The sequence below is a fragment of the Balaenoptera musculus genome, chromosome 15 (assembly GCF_009873245.2).
Source record: "Balaenoptera musculus isolate JJ_BM4_2016_0621 chromosome 15, mBalMus1.pri.v3, whole genome shotgun sequence".
Lineage (NCBI taxonomy): Eukaryota > Metazoa > Chordata > Mammalia > Artiodactyla > Balaenopteridae > Balaenoptera > Balaenoptera musculus.
The window spans coordinates 24637511-24658545 of record NC_045799.1 but is presented as its reverse complement, the minus strand read 5'-3'; the positions used below and the strand labels follow the sequence as shown (position 1 = coordinate 24658545).

The 21035-nt window shown below is 42.6% G+C and overlaps 1 protein-coding gene across 1 annotated transcript in view; it reads right to left on the bottom strand.

Annotated features, from left to right (window-relative positions):
• PIGU (phosphatidylinositol glycan anchor biosynthesis class U) overlaps positions 1–21035 on the bottom strand; it is a 107409-nt gene that overhangs the window by 22036 nt on the left and 64338 nt on the right. The window contains exons 8-10 of the mRNA XM_036826433.1: positions 8579–8733; positions 6813–6956; positions 3969–4093 (exon numbers count right to left, since the gene is read on the bottom strand). Coding sequence (XP_036682328.1) covers positions 3969–4093; positions 6813–6956; positions 8579–8733 — 424 coding nt within the window. The remainder of the gene's footprint in view (positions 1–3968; positions 4094–6812; positions 6957–8578; positions 8734–21035) is intronic.

Below are 21035 nucleotides of genomic sequence, written 5' to 3'. Positions count from 1 at the left end.
TCTTATTAAAGCTGAATGTTTTCAACTTAAGCTTCATTCTTTCTTGAGAAATGATAGGTGTCTTGTTGCCTGTTGCTGTTGTTAAAAAGTATTTTCCTTTATGAAATGGGGATGAATGGCTAGTAGTTGACTGTTTTCATGTCTTCAGCAAAATAAAAAGTTGGCAACTCTGTCACCAGAATTTTTTGAAATGTTAGTGGTCCGTGAAATCCTACAATTTGGAAACATGGCTTGGAGAGCTTGCAAGGTCCTCTTTTCTGATCTGAAATTTCCACAATTCTGGGTTTTCAAAGCTGAGAGGTGAAAGCCCTGACTCAAGCCTTTCTGAGACCTCTCGGAAGCCTTGTCCTTGCTCCCAGAAACAGAAGTCTGGGAAAAGGAATGTGTGCACTGAGAATTATTATTATTGTTATTATTATTAAATAGTGTTACAACCTCAAGAAAGAACATATCTATTTACCATTCCTCCACTCCAACGTCACTATTTACATTTCTCAGTGGTTCTTTCTGATCCCCTGGAAATTATTTTGCTGAAAAGAATATACACTATTCCTAATATAAAACTCCTGTGGCCTGAAAGTGCAGATAGGCCTTTGTTCCATGCCTCTAGCCACTCTGGATTTCAGAGCGGGTGACAAGAAGGTGACCAAGTGCAGAGACTGAGAGAGGTTCACATGCAGCTCCTGGGTGCAATCACAAAAAGCTGTGAAGATACATTCCCATGTGCCTGGAGGAACTGTCACCAGCATCCAGTTGGCTTCTGGCCTGTGGTGACCTTTGCAGGACTGGGGAGCTGCTACTCACTCTTGCTGGATGACAGGCCAGAGGATTACAGGTATATGCCAGAGCAGACGGAGCCAGGGACCTGGGGCACAGGACGGCTTGTTCCAGGCACCAGGAGGTGTCGGAGATGTCAGAGATGACCAGGGCCTGATGAGACGCAAGGGTTCACCCTTCATCAGACGTGCTAGGCCAGATGGAATCAGATTCCCCACCAAGTTCACGGGGTGACTTCGTCAGATCTGTCGCTCCACCACTGACAAACTGAAACTTCAGGCAAGTCACTTTCCCTCTCTGAGCCTCAGGCATTCAGAAATAAAATTCCACTGAAAGAATCCAGTGTCATCGAGAGGGGCACAGAGGGGATTTAGGGACTTCAAAGGACGTGGTGATGTTTCTTTTCTTAAACTAGGTGCTGGGTACACGGGAATTTATTGTATTCTTGTTTTTTTTATAATTAATGAGCATTTTAAAATCAATATTCTTTTATCTTTATACAATAGTTTAATAAAAACAAAACACACACACACACACTCACAAAATCCATCCCTTTGTAACTGGCTCTTTGAGCTGGACCACTGCAGGCTGGCACGGGTTCTACCAGCAGGCTGTTCCCTAACACTGCAATTGTGTGTCTGTATGATTCATCCTGGCCCCAAGCACCGCAGAGTCCCGGTATCTGGGACCTGCACTCAGGGAAGGGCCCACGTGCCTCTTCTCCCCACTGAGCAGGACAGGAAAATAAAATGGTGAATGTGTAAGCAGGCATGCTGGCACTGGTAACTCATGTTTAAACTGAATTCTTAACCACATTAAAAGTCTGAATATATTCAACCTAGGCATAAAGACTTCACAAAATCTCCACTCACATGTCCACAGGACCAGGCTGAAGACGCTCCCGCATGAATGTAATGACTCACAGTTGTCATGCCCCAAACAGACACTCCAAGCCTGAGTATTCTCTGCTGCAGGAGCTGCACCTCCAGGGGTGGCAGCCAACACTCTCTGCAGGACTTTCAGACAAGCTGAACTTGCCCAGCCAGCCAGCAACAGCATCTACTAGCTCATCCAGGTTTCCGGAAACCCCATCCTTATTTTTTTGTGCCTCATCATCCCAGAGGGCATAAAATAGTTCATTTCAAGTTTTGACAAATATGTTTATTTCAATGACTCTGAATGACTGGCTACTGAGCCTGAAGCTTTGATCATGAAACTATGCAGGAGACCCCTCTGTGTAATTATTACTACTGCTAATAAATGTGGTGCTATTTACATTTATTTTTTCTCAAACTTAAAACACTCATGAAAGATATTCCCCCCATCTGACAGATGAAATAATGGGAGGCTCAGAAAGGTTAAATAACTTGCTAGTAATGGGAAAGCCAGGATTCAGACTCAAGGTGGTCTGGCTCCAGACTGTGTTCAGCAATATGGGATGAAAGATCTTACCGGGGGGAAATGCCCTGTGTGGGAGAGACAGCTAAAAAGGACTCCGTTTTGGGGGAAAGAGAATCAACATCCCCAAGACCCACCCTGTCACAAACTGGGGTATGTTCACATGTCTTGTGCTCTTGTGACTTGCCAAGCTGACTCTGAGCCCACTGGACTGGGTGATTCTTGTCTGTGCAATGAGGATGCCACAGACAGAAGATGCTACTTCCTGCTTCCAGTCTGGTCATCTGGTCACTGCCCCACCAGGCGTCCCCTGGAGGAGCAGCCTGGCTTGTCCTGCCCACTCACCTGTTTACCTGTGCTCAGAGGCCAACTCCTACAGACAGGTTTCTTTCTAGCAGCTGGTCAGTTTCACTTCCTGGTTGACACCCAGCAGCTCCAAAACAACAACAAAGATTTACTTCCTCTGAAGCCTGCCCTGCCCGAGTTCATTCCTGATACTTTGCTGTGCAAGGAAAGTTCAACAGCTCCCTTCCCGTTTTAGAGAATCAAGTGGTGGTGGGTCACTGGCACTGCCTCTTTATTAGGGAGGTTTAAAAAACCCATCCACAGAGATTGGGATTGACATATACACACTACTACATATAAAACTGATAACTAATAAGGACCTACTGTATAGCACAGGGAACTCTACTCAGTATTCTGTAATGGCCTATCTGGGAAAAGAATCTTAAAAAAAGAGTGGATATATGTATATGTATAAATGATTCACTTTGTTGTACAACTGAAACTAACACAACATTGTAAATCAACTCTACTCCAATAAAAATTATATATATATATATATACATATATATAATATATAGTTATATATATGTGTATATATATATATATATATAAAAACCCATCCACAAACATTTATTGAGCTGTTCTGTGTGTCAGGTTTAATCCCGGGTGCTGGGGACACAGAGGCAAGTGAGTCATGAGCCTAGCCTCAGGGAGCCCACAAACACTGAAAAGAACCCACACAGAGGGCGAAGAGCCCGACTCAGGGAAACACTAGGAAATACTAGAAAGCACAACCAGATCACTGCTAGGCCGTCTTCTGGGGAAGGGATGGTTACAGCTTAAAGGGGTCTTCACAGCAGGTAGGAAGTCTGGTGTTGCCCGTCTGTCTTCTATGGACCTTTCAGTGCAGCACTGGGAAATGGTAAGCCAAGGCCTAGTGCCACACTGTCCAACACAATAGCCACTAGCCATGTGTGGCTTCGTAAATTTAATTTAAATTAAAAATTCTGTTTCTCAGTCACGCTAGTGGTTACTCTATTGGACTGTGCAGACATAGGGCATTTCTATCATCACAGACAGCCCTACTGGACAGTGCTGGCTGGAGGATCACACAACTGGATTCCAATGCCAGCCCTTCTATACTACTTACCAGTCATGTGACCTTGAACAAGTGGCTCTACCTTTCTGTACCTCAGTTTTCTCATCTGCAAATGGGGATACTCTCCTCAAAGTCTGGTATGAAGATAAAATGAGCTAATGCATGTAACACTCTTAGAATCACAGTGACCAGGTACACAGTAAGCACTCAATAAATGTTAGCATTATTATCACTAGTCCGTAGCATCTAGGAGGCAGATATTGTGCCTCATGTCACTGTCTCTCTCTTGGTGCTGCCAGCACAGCAGATGCCCAGCCAATGCCTATCAATTCCTTTTTCCCTGGCTGTTTTCATCCGGGGCTAGGTGACACAAATCTGCCACCAGGGGGTGAGAGGTGGGAGTACTCACATCTGTAGAGATGGTTCCACACAGGGAAGAAGGCCATGTAGAGGGCCACATCCCCCACTGTCGGGTAGGACTTGAAGATGGAGATGATGGCAATCTGGATGAACATGAAGAAGATAGGGTGCTCCCTGGGGTAAGACAGGGCAGACAGGCAGAGAGAGGAAGATCGGTCAGGGACCAGGCCCAGCCCAGAGACTCCTGACCCATCCCTGAAACCCAAAAACACTCTCCAGGGGACTTCATGGAGGCATTGGCTCTGTTACCCACAAGACACGGGGCCGGGCCAAGCAGCAGAGCAGAAAACTGCAGGGACCCAGAGATGCCCAGAGGTGGTGAGAAGAGCCCAGCAAACACTAGAGAAAGAGCCCACAGAGACGGTTCGATCAAGCCCCACCCCCGCCAGCTCTGGGCCTTCCGCCAGGAGCTGCCGGGGAAGAGAACACATGAAGTCAGTGCCCTTTATTACTGGGCTTAAATGACTGCTTGTCAGAGTTATCAGGCAGCCACCCATGCCAGAGCCCCTCTAACACTGGACCCAGGGCAAGAGGGCCTCCTTGCTGATGCTCTGTTTCTCTGACAACAGGTCAGTGGGGGCTACAGATCTTTAGCTATGATGAGCTCCTTTCCAGAAGAGAACTTGAGAACTGCACGCAGCTGTTCGCTCTTAAGGGCTGGAATTGGAGTTCTTGTTACCTTAAGCTAGTAACACTGGCTACCATTTCCTGAACCCTCACTTGTGCAAAGTTCTGTGCTAGGCCCTTTTCTTGCATCATTACATGCAATTCTCACTATACCTCAACTACCCCTCGAGATAGGCAATGCTGTCACCACATTTGCAGCTGAGGAAGTCAGGTTCAGAGAAGATAAGAGTTCATAAGTGATGGAGCTGTTGTCTCCAGAACCCCTAAGCACCACCAATGCTATTCTCCTGAGTGCCCAGCAGGATCACAGCTCTGATCAGGGAGGGTGAGACAGAACTCAGTCTCCTGTGCTCCTCCGAGAGCTGACCAAGTGCTGAAGGGAAGCCAACAGGAAGAAGCGAGGTGTGCACCCTGCTCAGCTACACCTAAACAACATGCACGTGGCCTACTTCCACACAGGACCTGGATATCCAGCTCACGAAGGTTTTCTTCAGGTTAATGGCATGGCATTCTCCTCTTGCAGGTCAAAGGTCAGGGTGACTCAATGGGTGTAAATCTGAGATGTGGAGACAAACGTGTACACACCCAAACACTATATAGCAAATGACTCAGAAACTCAGCTTGGCAAAGTCACGTAGTCCTGTAGCCTCTAGGAAGGGTCCAGCTACTTCAGTGAGCATCTTCCTAAAGCTAATCCAAGTCACTGGCTTCGGGCTTCTTAGGTAGCTGGTAACAGCTGCACCATTCCTATGAAAAGGCTAGTGACAAATGTAGTGCCAAAAACATGGAGACCAGAACCCCCTGCAACAGTGCCTGGGGAGAGGCGCCCTGGAGGGCCTGTTCTCACAAAGCTGGCACTGCAGGGGCCAGAGTGGAACTTCATATCCAGGCACAGGAGGGCAGCTGCAGAGGAGGTCAGGTATCTTCATATCTTCTGAGGCCCTGGCCGGGATGGGGTGGAGGGGAGGGTGTCACAAGATGGTAGTGCTACTGTCTACCCAGGAGCTGTCTGTGGCCTTTCATGTGCCAACAACAGAAGCTGCTGGAGAGCTGGCTACACAGAGTGAGGAAAGGTGCTCCGGGCTCCCTGCTTCTCTCAGCCCAGTGGCTGGGCCTGACCAGAACAAGGGCAGGAAATGTGGACCACAGACAGCTGGAGAGCTCGGCTGAGTAAGGCTGCCAGAATTCTGGAGCCTGCCGGGCCAAGGAAGAATGGTTTTGTGTCAGATACTAGGCCAAGGCTATGTCAAGGGAAGGAAACATCAACTCTGAGCTTTTATAGAATAGGAACCATGTGCATTGGTTCACTGGCCATGGAGAATGGCAGGAAGGTTAGAGCAGAGAACTCAAGCTCTTAAAATCTAAATCAAACTCTTCCAGCCTCCCTGGACCACACAGGCATATCTATGCCTATTGGTGCCTGTTTTCCCTTCTCTGAAGCTAGGATAATAGAACCATTTCTGGGACCTACTATAAGTGATCTCTCTCAGGAGCCTGGCATGGTGCAGGGGACTGAGCATAGATTCTGGAGCCAAGCAAACCTGGGTCTGAATCCCAGCTCCATGCTTACTGGCTGTGTGACTCTGGGAAAATTGTTCCACCTCTCTGAACGGCAATTTCCTCAACTATAAAATGGAAGTGATAATAACATAATGCCTACCTCCAAGAGGTGCTGGAAGGGTTAGGCATGAATATATGTCAAAAAGCCTAGAAAGGTGGGATGGACAACACATGTTAGCCCTCTTACACTGCAGAAGAGAGCTTTATAGGCAACCCTTTTGAGGGAAACTGATCAGATGATTAAACAGAGCTGCAGGTAGCCAGCCTCCCGACTAATACATCCTGAGTCCCTTTGAGCAAACTGTCACTGGGATGCTGATGAACACCCAAAAAGATCCACTTTTTTCAAGGATACCTTCCACACCCCAACACTGCTCTTGTCTAAAACAGTGACTGGGCTCAGCAGCAATGTGGGTTCAAGTACCCCAAAGTGAGGCCAGGGGAAATATAGGGCTCCAAAGCACTGTCTCTGCACCCTGTACTCATGTGTGACTCTATTGCTGCGTACAGCCACTGAAGCGACTGAGGGCAGGGTTCCCTGGGCAAAAATGGCACAAACCTGATAGCAGATGTTGCCAGTTTGAAGGGCACCTGTAAAGCTACAAATGACTCTGTGGACAAAAAACCAGCAGGTCCAACCACTTACTTTAGCTTTATGGCTAAGGGGATGGTGTAGAAGAAGACGTTGATCTGAAACACACATACAAAGAAGAGGCTGAAGTGCTCAAACATCTCTGCAAAGAAGTACCAGAAGAGGCCAATGTTTGGAGTAAGATCTGGAACGGAAAGTCTGGAATAAAGACAAAAAAGGGAGAGAAAAAACACAGCAAAGTTATGAATGATCTGCTTTGACCTGGTTTTCTCCTGAAGGCTTTGGTCACCGCTGGGCAGTCAAGGATGACTTTGTCTCCACAGAGATCAGGATGTGAGGGGCTCTCCAGGCAACCGGGATATAGGTAATTAACAAAAACAAGGGGCAGAGACACAGAGAATAATAACCCATAAAAAATATTGCCTGAACCAAACTCTGGCACGCATCAAAGATCTGAGACAAGGCAGGGATTCGTGCTAGAAATCAAAAGACCAGCCCCTCTTTTACTGCCCAAGATGTATGTGCTCAAAACCAGGAGATACCCAGCACTGTAGCAGAAGAGGAATGGGTTTGAAATAAACAATACCTATTTTGAGCATTCTAAAGACTTGTCTGGAAGACAAGGTCAAAGATCGTGTTCCTGCCCATTCTTGTTCCACATGCCCACAGCAGGAGCCAGAAGACTGAGTGCCTGACACTACAGTGAGACGTCTAGGGGCCCAAGGAACCACTGCCAGGTTCTGGCTAGGATCCCAGACCTTGTTTGAGAAATAATGGTTTAACTGGAAAACTTTTTGTCTGGTTATATCAGATAAAGATTGGTTGCAATTCTGGCTGTTCTAAAATTTTTACATTACATTAAAAAATATATACGGGGTTGAAACTGATGTCAATTCACAATTTTAAAAGTACAACAAGTGAAGCATGGAAAGGGAGAGAGAGGCAATAGTTCATGGTCAGATTTCTCTGACGAAGGCCTCCACCCAGGGCAAGTCTTTGCTTCCTGCTGTAACTACATTTCCTTTTCTGTGAAATGAGGTAAAGAACACAATCTGTGGACCAGCAGAAAACTAGGAAAAGCTTTTCATCGGCGTTACAAACTCTTATCTGAGGCAGAGCATGAAAAGCTGAAGGTTACTAAGTCATTGTTAGGCTCAGCCAGGATTTAACACAAATAAGCAGCCCAGAATCCCAAAGGGGAGCCTGCCACAGATCCCTTTCCCACCCTGGCAGGTTTAAGTGTCTATCACCCACTGAGCTGTGAGTTCCTTCAGGCTTGGGCAGTTATCTTCCTCAGCAAACCACAGAGAGAATATGTGGAAGTGCCTGCAGAATTCATTCTGCAAACCCATTTTGATTTTCTCTAAAAGTCTGACATATTGAAGGTGGCTTTGTTTTAAAACTGCTGGAGACCCTCTTGCAATAGAGGAATACATCCATTCCTGTTTGGGATTGAATCAAAACCTCCCAGTCAGAGGCTGGTAGTTGCTTTGGATGTTCCCAGAGAGTGTTCTTTAATTGCACTAGATCAAGCCAGTGGTCCTCAAAGAGTGTTCCCTGCACGGGCAGCATCAGCATCGCCTGAAAATTTATCAGAAATGCGAATTCTGGGGTCCCTACTCCAGACTTACTTAATCAGAACCTCTGGAGGTGGAGACCAGCAATCTGGGTGTTGACGCCCTGCAGGTGATTCTGAGGCACACTAAAGTTCGAGGACCACTGCTCTAGATGCTGCCTGTGCTTGCTCTCCCTCTAATTCCAGATGGAGCTGTGAAAACTAAATTAGCTTCCAGAGGTTTTCTAATGAGGTCATTACTTACATGAAGCCGTAGACTGCAGGGATGAAATCCCAGGAACTGAGAAGGAAGAAGGAGAGGCAAACAATTACCACCAGGCTTCCCAAGTACATCATAGCATACTCCCAAGAGAAGATCCAGAAGGCTTTGCTCTTCACTTTCACGGGTATGTATTGCCGCTGGGAGAGAAGGCAGAATGGTACATTTAAGGATCTCAAGGACAAACAGCAGTTATCAGACTAAACTTCAAGATCCCTCCTGGAAAACACAGGACACAGAATAGGTGAAAATCAAAGGATTGAAAATATATGCTAGGTAAACACTAACCAAAAGAAAATTAGTTTGGTTATTATTACCAGTAAAATAGACTTTAATGTAAAAAGTAATGCAGAGATAAAGATATTCTATCATGATAAAACGTTCATCAGAAAGATATTACAGCTCTAAACTTGCAGGTACCTAATAAAATAGTCGCAAGGTATATAAAACAAACATGGACAGAGCTACAAAGGAAAAATACACAAATCCATCATCAGTGGATAACTGGTAGATCTAATAGACAAAAATCAGTAATGAAGTAGAAATATGAATAGTACAGTTCATGAATTTGTTCACAAAAGATCTTAAAAAACAAATACACTCAGGCTTCCCTGGTGGCGCAGTGGTTAAGAATCTGCCTGCCAATGCAGGGGACATGGATTCGATCCCTGGTCCGGGAAGATCCCACATGCCACGGAGCAACTAAGCCTGTGTGCCACAACTACTGAGCCTGTGCTCTAGAGCCCATGAGCCACAACTACTGAGCTCATGTGCCACAACTACTGAGCCTGTGCTCTAGAGCCCACGAGCCACAACTACTGAGCCCCCGTGCCACAGCTACTGAAGCCCACTCGCCTAGAGCCCGTGCTCTGCAACAAGAGAAGCCACCACAATGAGAAGGCCGCGTACTGCAACAAAGAGTAGCCCCCACTCGCTGCAACCAGAGAAAAGCCCGCGCACAGCAACGAAGACCCAACGCAGCCAAAAACAATAAATAAAATAAAATAACAAAATAAATAAATTTATATATATAAAAAAAGACAAATACACTTATAAAACAGTGTACCTGGAGGATTCACATTCATTTAAAACATTTTGGGGGATTTATAAAAACTGACCACATATCTGAATCAGGCCATAAAGCAATATCAACAGACTTTAAGGAATCTGTATCATACAGACCCCATTCTCTGACCATAATGCAATTTCTCAAAATCATTAATAAAAAGATAACCTAAAAATACATTAGGAAAGTGTTAAACACTTTTGCAAATAACTCAGGAGTCAAAGAAGGAATGATAATAGATAGCTTTGATGTTAGAAATTAATGGTTATAAGGGAATTCCCTGGCAGTCCAGTGGTTAGGACTCCGTGCTTCCACTGCTGGGGGCCTGGGTTCAATTCCTGATCGGGGAACTAAGATCCCACAAGCAACACAGCACAGCCAAAAAAAAAAGAAAGAAATTAATGGTTATGAAAATACCTTATGTCAATGTTCAGGTAATACAGATAAAACAGTACTCTGAGGGAAACATACAACCATATTAACCATATTTGAATAGAAGCCTGAAAATAAATAAACATCCTTTTTAAGATATCAGAAAAAGAACAGAATACACTTCAAAAAAAAGAAGGAAATAATAAAAGTAAGAGTAGAATCTGTGAAAACAGAAAACAAAGTTATAACACAGGCACACCTCATTTTACTGCACTTTGCTTTATTGCACTTCACAGATACTGCGTTTTTCACAAACTGGAGGTTTGTGGCAACCCTATGGGCACCATTTTTCCAAAAGCATTTGATCACTTCATATCTCTGTGTCACATTTTGGTAATTCTTGCAATATTTCAAACTTTTTCATTATTATTGTTATGGTGACCTGTGATCAGTGATCTTTGTAATTGCCTTGGTAAACCATGAACTGCATCCACACAAGACAGCGAGCTTAACTGATAAATGTGTGTGCTCTGACTGCTCCACTGACCAACTGTTCCCCTGTCTCTCTCCCTCTCCTCAGGCCTCCCTATTCCCTGAGACATAACAATATTGAAATTAGGCCAACTAATAACCCTACAATGGCCCCTAAGTGTTCAAATCAAAGGAAGTGTTGCATACTTCTCACTTTAAATCAAAAGCTAGAAATAGGCTAGCCTGAACCAAGATGGCGGAGTAGAAGGACGTGCGATAACTCCCTCTTGTGAGAACACTAGAATCACAACTAGCTGCTGGACAATCATCGACAGGAAGACACTGGAACTCACCAAAAAAGATACCCCACATCCAAAGACAAAGGAGAAGCCACAATGAGACGGTAGGAGGGGTGCAATCACAGCAAAACCAAATCCCGTAACTGCTGGGTGGGTGACTCACAGACTGGAGAACACTTATACCACAGAAGCCCACCCACTGGAGTGAAGGTTCTGAGCCCCACATCAGGCTTCCGCACCTGGGTGTCTGGCAACAGGAGAAGGAATTCCTAGAGAATCAGACTTTGAAGGCTAGTGGGATTTGACTGCAGGACTTTGACAGGACTGGGGGAAACAGAGACTCCACTCTTGGAGGGCACACACAAAGTAGTGTGTGCATCGGGACCCAGGGGAAGGAGCAGTGACCCCAGGAGAGACTGAACCACACCTACCTGCTGGTGTTGGAGGGTCTCCTGCAGAGGCAGGGGGGTGCCTGTGGCTCACCGTGGGGACAAGAACACTGGCAGCAGAAGTTCTGGGGAAGTACTTCTTGGCGTGAGCCCTCCCAGAGTCTGCCATTAGTCCTACCAAAGAGCCCAGGTAGGCTCCAGTGTTGGGGTACCTCAGGCCAAACAACGAACAGGGAGGGAACCCAGGCCCACCCATCAGCAGTCAAGTGGATTAAAGTTTTACTGAGCTCTGCCCACCAGAGCAACAGCCAGCTCTACCCACCACCAGTCCCTCCCATCAGGAAACTTGAACAAACCTCTTAGATAGCCTCATCCACCAGAGGGCAGACAGCAGAAGCAAGAAGAACTACAATCCTGCAGCCTGTGGAACAAAAACCACATTCACAGAAAGACAGACAAGATGAAAAGGCAGAGGGCTATGTACCAGATGAAGGAACAAGATAAAACCCCAGAAAAACAACTAAATGAAGTGGAGATAGGCAACCTTCCAGAAAAAGAATTCAGAAAAATGATAGTGAAGATGATCCAGGACCTCGGAAAAAGAATGGAGGCAAAGATCGAGAAGATGCAAGAAATGTTTAACAAAGACCTAGAAGAATTAAAGAACAAACAAACAGAGATGAACAATATAATAACTGAAATGAAAACTACACTAGAAGGAATCAATAGCAGAATAACTGAGGCAGAAGAACGGATAAGTGACCTGGAAGACAGAATGATGGAATTCACTGCTGCAGAACAGAATAAAGAAAACAGAATGAAAAGAAATGAAGACAGCTTAAGAGACCTCTGGGACAACATTAAATGCAACAACATTCACATTATAGGGGTCCCAGAAGGAGAACAGAGAGAGAAAGGACCAGAGAAAATATTTGAAGAGATTATAGTCGAAAACTTCCCTAACATGGGAAAGGAAATAGCCACCCAAGTCTAGGAAGCGCAGCGAGTCCCATACAGGATAAAACCAAGGAGAAACATGCCAAGACACATAGTAATCAAATTGGCAAAAATTAAAGACAAAGAAAAATTATTGAAAGCAGCAAGGGAAAAATGACAAATAACATACAAGGGAACTCCCATAAGGGTAACAGCTGATTTCTCAGCAGAAACTCTACAAGCCAGAAGGGAGTGGCATGATATACTTAAAGTGATGAAAGGGAAGAACCTATAACCAAGATTACTCTACCCGGCAAGGATCTCATTTAGATTTGATGGAGAAATCAAAAGCTTTACAGACAAGCAAAAGCTAAGAGAATTCAGCACCACCAAACCAGCTCTACAACAAATGCTAAAGGAACTTCTCTAAGAGGGAGACACAAGAGAAGAAAAGGACCTACAAAAACAAACCCAAAACAATTAAGAAAATGGTCATAGGAACATACATATCGATAATTACCTTAAACGTGAATGGATTAAATGCTCCAACCAAAAGACACAGGCTTGCTGAATGGATACAAAAACAAGACCCATATATATGCTGTCTACAAGAGACCCACTTCAGACCTAGGGACACATACAGACTGAAAGTGAGGGGATGGAAAAAGATATTCCATGCAAATGTGATTCTGGTGTTCTCACAAGAGGGAGTGAGAGCACGTCCTTTCTTTCTCATCAAAAGAAAGCTAGAGTAGCAATACTCATATCAGATAAAATAGACTTTAAAATAAAGAATGTTACAAGAGACAAGGAAGGACACTACATAATGATCAAGAGATCAACCCAAGAAGAAGATATAACAATTATAAATATATATACACCCAACATAGGAGCACCTCAATATATAAGGCAACTGCTAACAGCTGTAAAAGAGGAAATCGACAGTAACACAATAATAGTGGGGGACTTTAACACCTCATTTACACCAATGGAGAGATCATCCAAAATGAAAATAAATAAGGAAACAGAAGCTTTAAATGACATAATAGATCAGATTTAATTAATATTTATAGGACATTCCATCCAAAAACAGCAGATTACACTTTCTTCTCAAGTGTGCACGGAACGTTCTCCAGAATAGATCACATCTTGGGTCACAAATCAAGCCTCAGTAAATTTAAGAAAACTGAAATCATATCAAGCATATTTTCTAACCGCAACACTATGAGATTAGAAATCAATTACAGGGAAAAAAACGTACAAAACAGAAACACATGGAGGCTAAACAATACATTACTAAATAACCAGGAAATCACTGAAGAAATCAAAGAGGAAATCAAAAAATACCTAGAGACAAATGACAATGAAAACACAACAATCCAAAACCTATGGGACATAGCAAAAGCAGTTCTAAGAGGGAAGTTTATAGCTATACAAGCCGACCTCAAGAAACAAGAAAAATCTCAAGTAAACAACCTAACCTTACACCTAAATGAACTAAAGAAAGAAGAACAAACAAAACCCAAAGTTAGCAGAAGGAAAGAAATCATAAAGATCAGAGCAGAAATAAATGATACAGAAACAAAGAAAACAATAGCAAAGATCAATAAAACTAAAAGCTGGTTCTTTGAGAAGATAAACAAAATTGATAAATCATTAGCCAGACTTATCAAGAAAAAGAGGGAGAGGACTCAAATCAATAAAATTAGAAATGAAAAGGAGAAGTTACAACAGACACTGCAGAAATACAAAGTATCCTAAGAGACTACTACAAGCAATTCTATGCCAATAAAATGGACAACCTGGAAGAAATGGACAACTTCTTATAACCTTCCAAGACTGAAACAGGAAGAAATAGAAAATATGAACAGACCAATCACAAGTAATAAAATTGAAACTGTGATTAAAAATCTTCCAACAGGGCTTCCCTGGTGGCGCAGTGGTTGAGAATCTGCCTGCCAATGCAGGGCACATGGGTTTGAGCCCTGGTCTGGGTTCGAGCCCTGGTCTGGGAAGATCCCACATGCCGCAGAGCGGCTGGGCCCGTGAGCCACAATTGCCGAGCTTGCGCGTCTGGAGCCTGTGCTCTGCAGCAAGAGAGGCCCGCGCACCGCAATGAAGAGTGGTCCCCGCTTGCCACAACTAGAGAAAGCCCTCGCACAGAAACGAAGACCCAACACAGCCATAAATAAATAAATAAATAAATAATGTTAGCTGTTAAAAAAAAAAAAAAAAAAATCTTCCAACAAACAAAAGTCCAGGACCGGATGGCTTCACAGGTGAATTCTGTCAAACATTTAGAGAAGAGCTAACACCCATCCTTCTCAAACTCTTCCAAAAAATTGCAGAGGAAGGAACACTCCCAAACTCATATTATGAGGCCACCATCACCCTGATACCAAAACCATACAAAGATACTACAACAAAGGAAAATTACAGACCAGTAACACTGATGAATATAGATGCAAAAATCCTCAACAAAATACTAGCAAACAGAATCCAACAGCACATTAAAAGGATCATGCACCATGATCAAGTGGGATTTATCCCAGGGATGCAAACATTCTTCAATATATGCAAATCAATCAATGTGACATACCATATTAACAAACCGAAGAATAAAAACCATATGATCATCTCAATAGATGCAGAAAAGGCTTTTGACAACATTCAACATCCATTTATGAAAAACACTCTCCAGAAAGTGGGCATACAAGGAACCTACCTCAACATAAATAAAGGCCATATATGACAAACCCACAGCAAGCATCATTCTCAATGGTGAAACACTGGAAGCATTTCCTCTAAGATCAGGAACAAGACAAGGATGTCCAGTCTCACCACTATTATTCAACATAGTTTTGGAAGTCCTAGCCATGGCAATCAGAGAAGAAAAAGAAATAAAAGGAATACAAATTGGAAACGAAGAAGTAAAACTGTCACTGTTTGCAGATGACATGATACTATACATAGAGAATCCTAAAGATGCCACCAGAAAACTACTATAGCTAATCAATGAATTTGGTAAAGTTGCAGGATACAAAATTAATGCACAGAAATCTCTTGCATTCCTATACACTAACAACGAAAAATGTGAATGAGAAATTAAGGAAACACTCCCTTTTACCACTGCAACAAAAAGAATAAAATACCTAGGAAAAAACCTACCTAAGGAGACGAAAGACCTGTATGAAGAAAACTATAAGACACTGATGAAAGAAATTAAAGATGATACCAACAGATGGAGAGATATACCATGTTCTTGGATTGGAAGAATCAATATTGTGAAAATGACTATACTACCCAAAGCAATCTACAGATTCAATGCAATCCCTATCAAACTACCAATGGCATTTTTTACAGAACTAGAACAAAAAAATTTTAAAATTTGTATGGAGACACAAAAGACCCAAATAGCCAAAGCTGCCTTGAGAGGAAAAAAACAGAGCTGGAGGAATCAGACTCCCTGACTTCAGACTATACTACAAAGCTACAGTAATCAAGACAATATGGTACTGGCACAAAAACAGAAACATAGATCAATGGAACAACATAGAAAGCCCAGAAACAAACCCATGCACCTATGGTCAACTAATCTATGACAAAGGAGGCAAGGATATACAATGGAGAAAAGACAGTCTCTTCAATAAGTGGTGCTGGGAAAACTGGACAGCTACACATAAAAGAATGAAATTAGAACACTCCCTAACACCATACACAAAAATAAACTAAAAATGGACTCGAGACCTAAATGTAAGACCGGACACTATAAAACTCTTAGAGGATAACATAGGAAGAACACTTTTTGACACAAATCACAGCAAGATCTTTTTTGATCCACCTCCTAGAGTAATGGAAATAAAAACAAAAATAAACAAATGGGACCTAATGAAACTTAAAAGCCTTTGCAAAGCCAAGGAAACTACAAACAAGATGAAAAGACAACCCTCAGAATGGGAGAAAATATTTGCAACTGAAGCAATGGACAAAGGATTCATCTCCAAAATATATAAACAGCTCATGCAGCTCAATATTAAAAAAACAAACAACCCAATTGAAAAATGGGCAGAAGAACTAAATAGACATTTCTCCAAAGAAGACATACAGATGGCCAAGAAGCTCATGAAAAGCTGCTCAACATCACTAATTATTAGAGGAATGCAAATCAAAACTACAATGAGGTGTCACCTCATACCAGTTAGAATGGGCATCATCAGAAAATCTACAAACAACAAATGCTGGAGAGGGTGTGGAGAAAAGGGAACCCTCTTGCACTGTTGGTGGGAATGTAAATTGATACAGCCACTATGGAGAACGGTATGGTGGTTCCTTAAAAAACTAAAAGTAGAATTATCATATGACCCAGCAATCCCACTACTGGCATGTATACCCAGAGAAAACCATAATTCAAAAAGACACATGTACCCCAATGTTCATTGCAGCACTATTTACCATAGCCAGGTCATGGAAGCAACCTAAATGCCCATTCACAGATGAATGGATAAAGAAGTTGTGGTATATATATACAATGGAATGTTACTCAGCCATAAAAAGGAACGAAATTGGGTAATTTGTAGAGACGTGGATAGATCTAGAGACTGTCATACAGAGTGAAGTAAGTCAGAAAGAGAAAAACAAATATCGTATATTAACGCATATATGTGGAACCTAGAAAAATGGTACAGATGAACCAGTTTGCAGGGCAGAAATTGAGACACAGATGTAGAGAACAAACGTATGGACACCAAGGGGGGATAGCGCCGGGGGGGCTGGTGGTGGTGGTGTGATAAATTGGGAGATTGGGATTGACATGTATACACTAATATGTATAAAATGGAGAACTAATAAGAACCTGCTGTATAAAAAAATAAATTAAATTTTAAAAAATAAATCAAAAAGAAAACAAAACAAAACATTGAGGCAAGACCCTCTACCAGCAAAAGATTATGATTCACTGAAGGCTCAGATGATGATGGTTAGCAATTTTTAGCAATTAAGTATTTTTTAATTGAGTGGGGGCTACTCTTCACTGCAGTGCACAGGCTTCTATTTGCAGTGGCTTCTCGTTGCAGAGCACGGGCTCTAGGTGTGCGGGCTTCAGTAGTTGTAGCACACGGGCTTCAGTAGTTGTGGCTCATGGGCTCTAGAGCGCAGGCTCAGTAGTTGTGGTTCACGGGCTTAGCTGCTCCGCAGCATGTGGGATCTTCCCGGACCAGGGCTTGAACCCTTATCCCCTGCATTGGCAGGCGGATTCTTAACCACTGCGCCACCAGGGAAGCCCCTGAAATTCTTAAGAAGAGAAACTCAGGCAATCCTTTGATGGCCTGTTATTTACAAACCCTAGAGCCAAACTTAATCTAGAGGTCCACATTGCAAATTTCCCAGTGAACAGACTGAGCATTCATTTCACCTACCTGTTTTGCTCAATAGCAAACGTTGACTTAAAATGAAAAGTATGTAAGTAGAAGGGTTGGAAGAATGGTGCCTTAAACATTCAGATCAATTTTTAAAAACTTTTTATTGTAAAAATAAAATACAAAATACATAAAACCACATAAAACATGTTAATTCCATACCCCTAATTTGTCCCTCGCCACTTCCCTCTTCCCTTTGGTAACCACAAGTTTGTTTTCTATATCTGGGAGCCTGTTTCTGTTTTGCATATACATTCATTTGTACTATTTTTTAGATTCCACAGGAGTCTTTGATAGTTTCCTTGTTATCTGGTATCACAACATTACAGGATCATCCTGTACATTTCCTGACCTAAAGATAGCATCAGCCATTTCTCTAAGAAACCCTAGTTTCTTTTAATGGGTAAAAATAGTAAGATTACAATCTGAGCTCCAAGGGTAACCACTGATACTGGGTTGGTCATTGTTTCTAGATCTTTTAGTGGATATAAACACAGACACAGACACAGTCACACACACACACACACACACACAAACACACACAAACACACACACTCAAATACCTAAAGGAGCCAGGCAGGTAACAAATGAGTGAAGTGTGATTGAGACGAAGCATAGGGATTGTGGTAAACTGAAGAGGTAAACTAAAGGAGACAGACCTTCCAATTTTTCAAAAGAAGCCAGAAATATAAATTTTTACATGAATTTTAAAAATATTGACAACTAATAAACACTTAGGTTACAGAAAACACATCTGTGGGACAGATGTGGTCCATGGGCTATGTGCACACTCAACCTGAAAAATTAAACCAGTGTGTAGTTGTATCCCAGAAGTCACATTGTTGCTAACACATAAAAATATTTAGAGAAGTAAGAAAATTCTCAGATTGCTTCAGGAAAAGCCAAACTATAATAAGGAAGAGGAGAAATGTATAATTATCTCCCTCCCCCACCAACTCTCTAAAGTACTAGGGAGAAAAGCATTTTCTATATAGAAACAATTTTCTTTCTAGGACATGGTGCAAAAAGGAAAAAGTCAGTTATCAGAAAAAACTCTCAAAGAGAGTTGAAATCTAACAAAAGTTTTTATATCTAAACTCTTAGAATATCAGAATGAGACCCAGGAGATACATTTTATATGATTAGGTACACTAGAGGCAATAAAACTGGTAAAAAGTTTATTGCAAATGCATGATCAACCCCTTACCCTCATTTTTACCTGTTCTAAAAAGAAAGGGGGACGTCCCTGGTGGTGCAGTGGTTAAGAATCCATCTTCCAATGCAGGGGACTCAGGTTCGATCCCTGGTGGGGCAACTAAGCCTGTGTGCCACAACTAGAGAGTCCCCACGTCGCAACTACAGAGCCCACGTGCTCTGGAGCCCAAAAGCCACAACTAGAGAGAAGCCCGCGTGCTGCAACAAAGAGCCTGTGCGCCGCAACTGAGACCCGATGCAGCCAAAAATAAATAATAAAATAAATAAATAAAAAGAAAGGAAGGTAAGAGCATTGCCACCTCTGCTTTGGCCCCCTCCTGGAAGCAGAAGAGCTAACAGAACGTTGCTGGGGAAAGAAGGAGTAAGATGTGAAAATGCTAAATAAGGCCCCAAAGAAAGCCTGGGGAAGGGCCCAGTTGGCACGAAAGACCTGGTTGGGTTTGGCTTCTTTAGTGCAAGCTAGTATCATGTGACCTGCTCCAAGCTCCAGAAATATAGAAATCACAGAATTAACTTTTTCAGTTCAAAGACGAGAGGTCAGATTAGATTAAAGCAAAAACCATAAGAACACTCACAAGGTTATTTCACCCTGGTTTCTGTTCTTTCAAAGAAAATAAGGACCTCAAACCATCTAAGGAATCCCAAGCAAAAGGAAGGAGGGGACTAGAAACTTCCCTGACTGCATGCACCTCCCTCTGCCAGCTTCACAGCTTCAGCCTCGAGGTCCTGTGCACTTGGCGTATCCTTCACTGTAGCCTCTTGGTCCTGTGCACTTTAGGGCTATTGTATTCTGCATGCTATCAGATCAGAACATTTTAAGCTTCTCTCTAATTTGGAAACTAGGCCATAAGCCAAGGTCAGAGGAAGAGTAAAGTTGGGGGAAGGGACCAGATGGGCTCAAACTACCATTCTCAGAAGTGACTCACCAGGGAGCCAGATGCAGCATCCCCTGCCTTTGATCATGAAGCCTTTCTGTGTCTCATGTAGGGAAGAGAAAAACAGCTTTGCCTTTGGCACTGATCAGACGTTAGCTTGTCTACCACCTGCCTTTTGTACCCTCTAGAAATAGTACCAGCAGAATGGAGGCAGATTTGTAGTGTCAAAGGGGTAAGTACAAACTAATGTTTACAGTTCCTTTGACTCTAGAAAATGAATTATTTTCTCTTCCCCCTATCACCCCACGTATCTCCACACTGGTAACCATGTCCTTTCTATGAACATTTGAATACTAATAACCATAACTAATATCTACTGAATTTGTATCATACTGTTCTAAATACTTGACATGTATTAACCCTTTGCAGTAGCTACTATTGCATTATCTCCATTTTACAGATGAGGAAACTGAGGCATAGAGAAGTTAAGTAATCACTTCCCAGGGTCACGGAGCTAAGCAGAATCCAAGCCAAGACAACTTCAGGGCCTGTATTCTAATGTCTCTCCTTTTCATTGTAAAATTTTCGAACACACAGAAAAGTTGAAAAAATAATACAATAATCAACCATATGTCTGTCATCTAGATTAAACCATAACACATTGCCATATATAAACTTTTCTGTGTGTATGAATTTTCTACACATCATGACACTTCTCCCCCAAAGACTTCTGCATACAGCTCCTAAAAATAAGGACATACTCCTATATACCATAATACTATTATCACATCCAAGAAGTTAACAATTTCCTATCATCATCTTATATCTAATCTATCTTCAAAATATTCTGAGTATCCCCCAAGCATCCTTTATAACTGTTTTTTCCAAACCAGAATCCAGTCAAGAGTCACCCATTCCAGTCAGTTACTGTCTCTTTAATCTAGAACAGTCCCCTTACTTTTTCTTTTGTATGACATTGATTTTTTGAAGAGAAGCAGACCAGCTGTCTTATAGATTGTCCTGTATTTTGGTTATTTATTTCCTCACAGTATCAGTTAACTTGTTCTTCTGCTCTTGTACTTCCTAAAAACCAGAAGTCAGATCTAAAGGCTTAATGAAGGTTAACATTCTGGGTAAAAATACTTTGGAGCTGATGTTGTGTACTTTGTACTGCATCACATCACGAAGCACATCATGAAGCACATCATGCCAGGCCGTTCCACCGTAAGTGATGCTGAGCTAGATTACCTGGTTACGGTGGTGACTGCCAGAGCACTCCTTTATAAAGATTTACTTTTCCCTTTGCTATTAGCAAATAATTTAGAGGTGGGAGGGGGGTACTACTTTGGCACCATGCAAATGCAAATATTCTGTTCTCCAAAAATCTTTCATCTAATGACTTTAG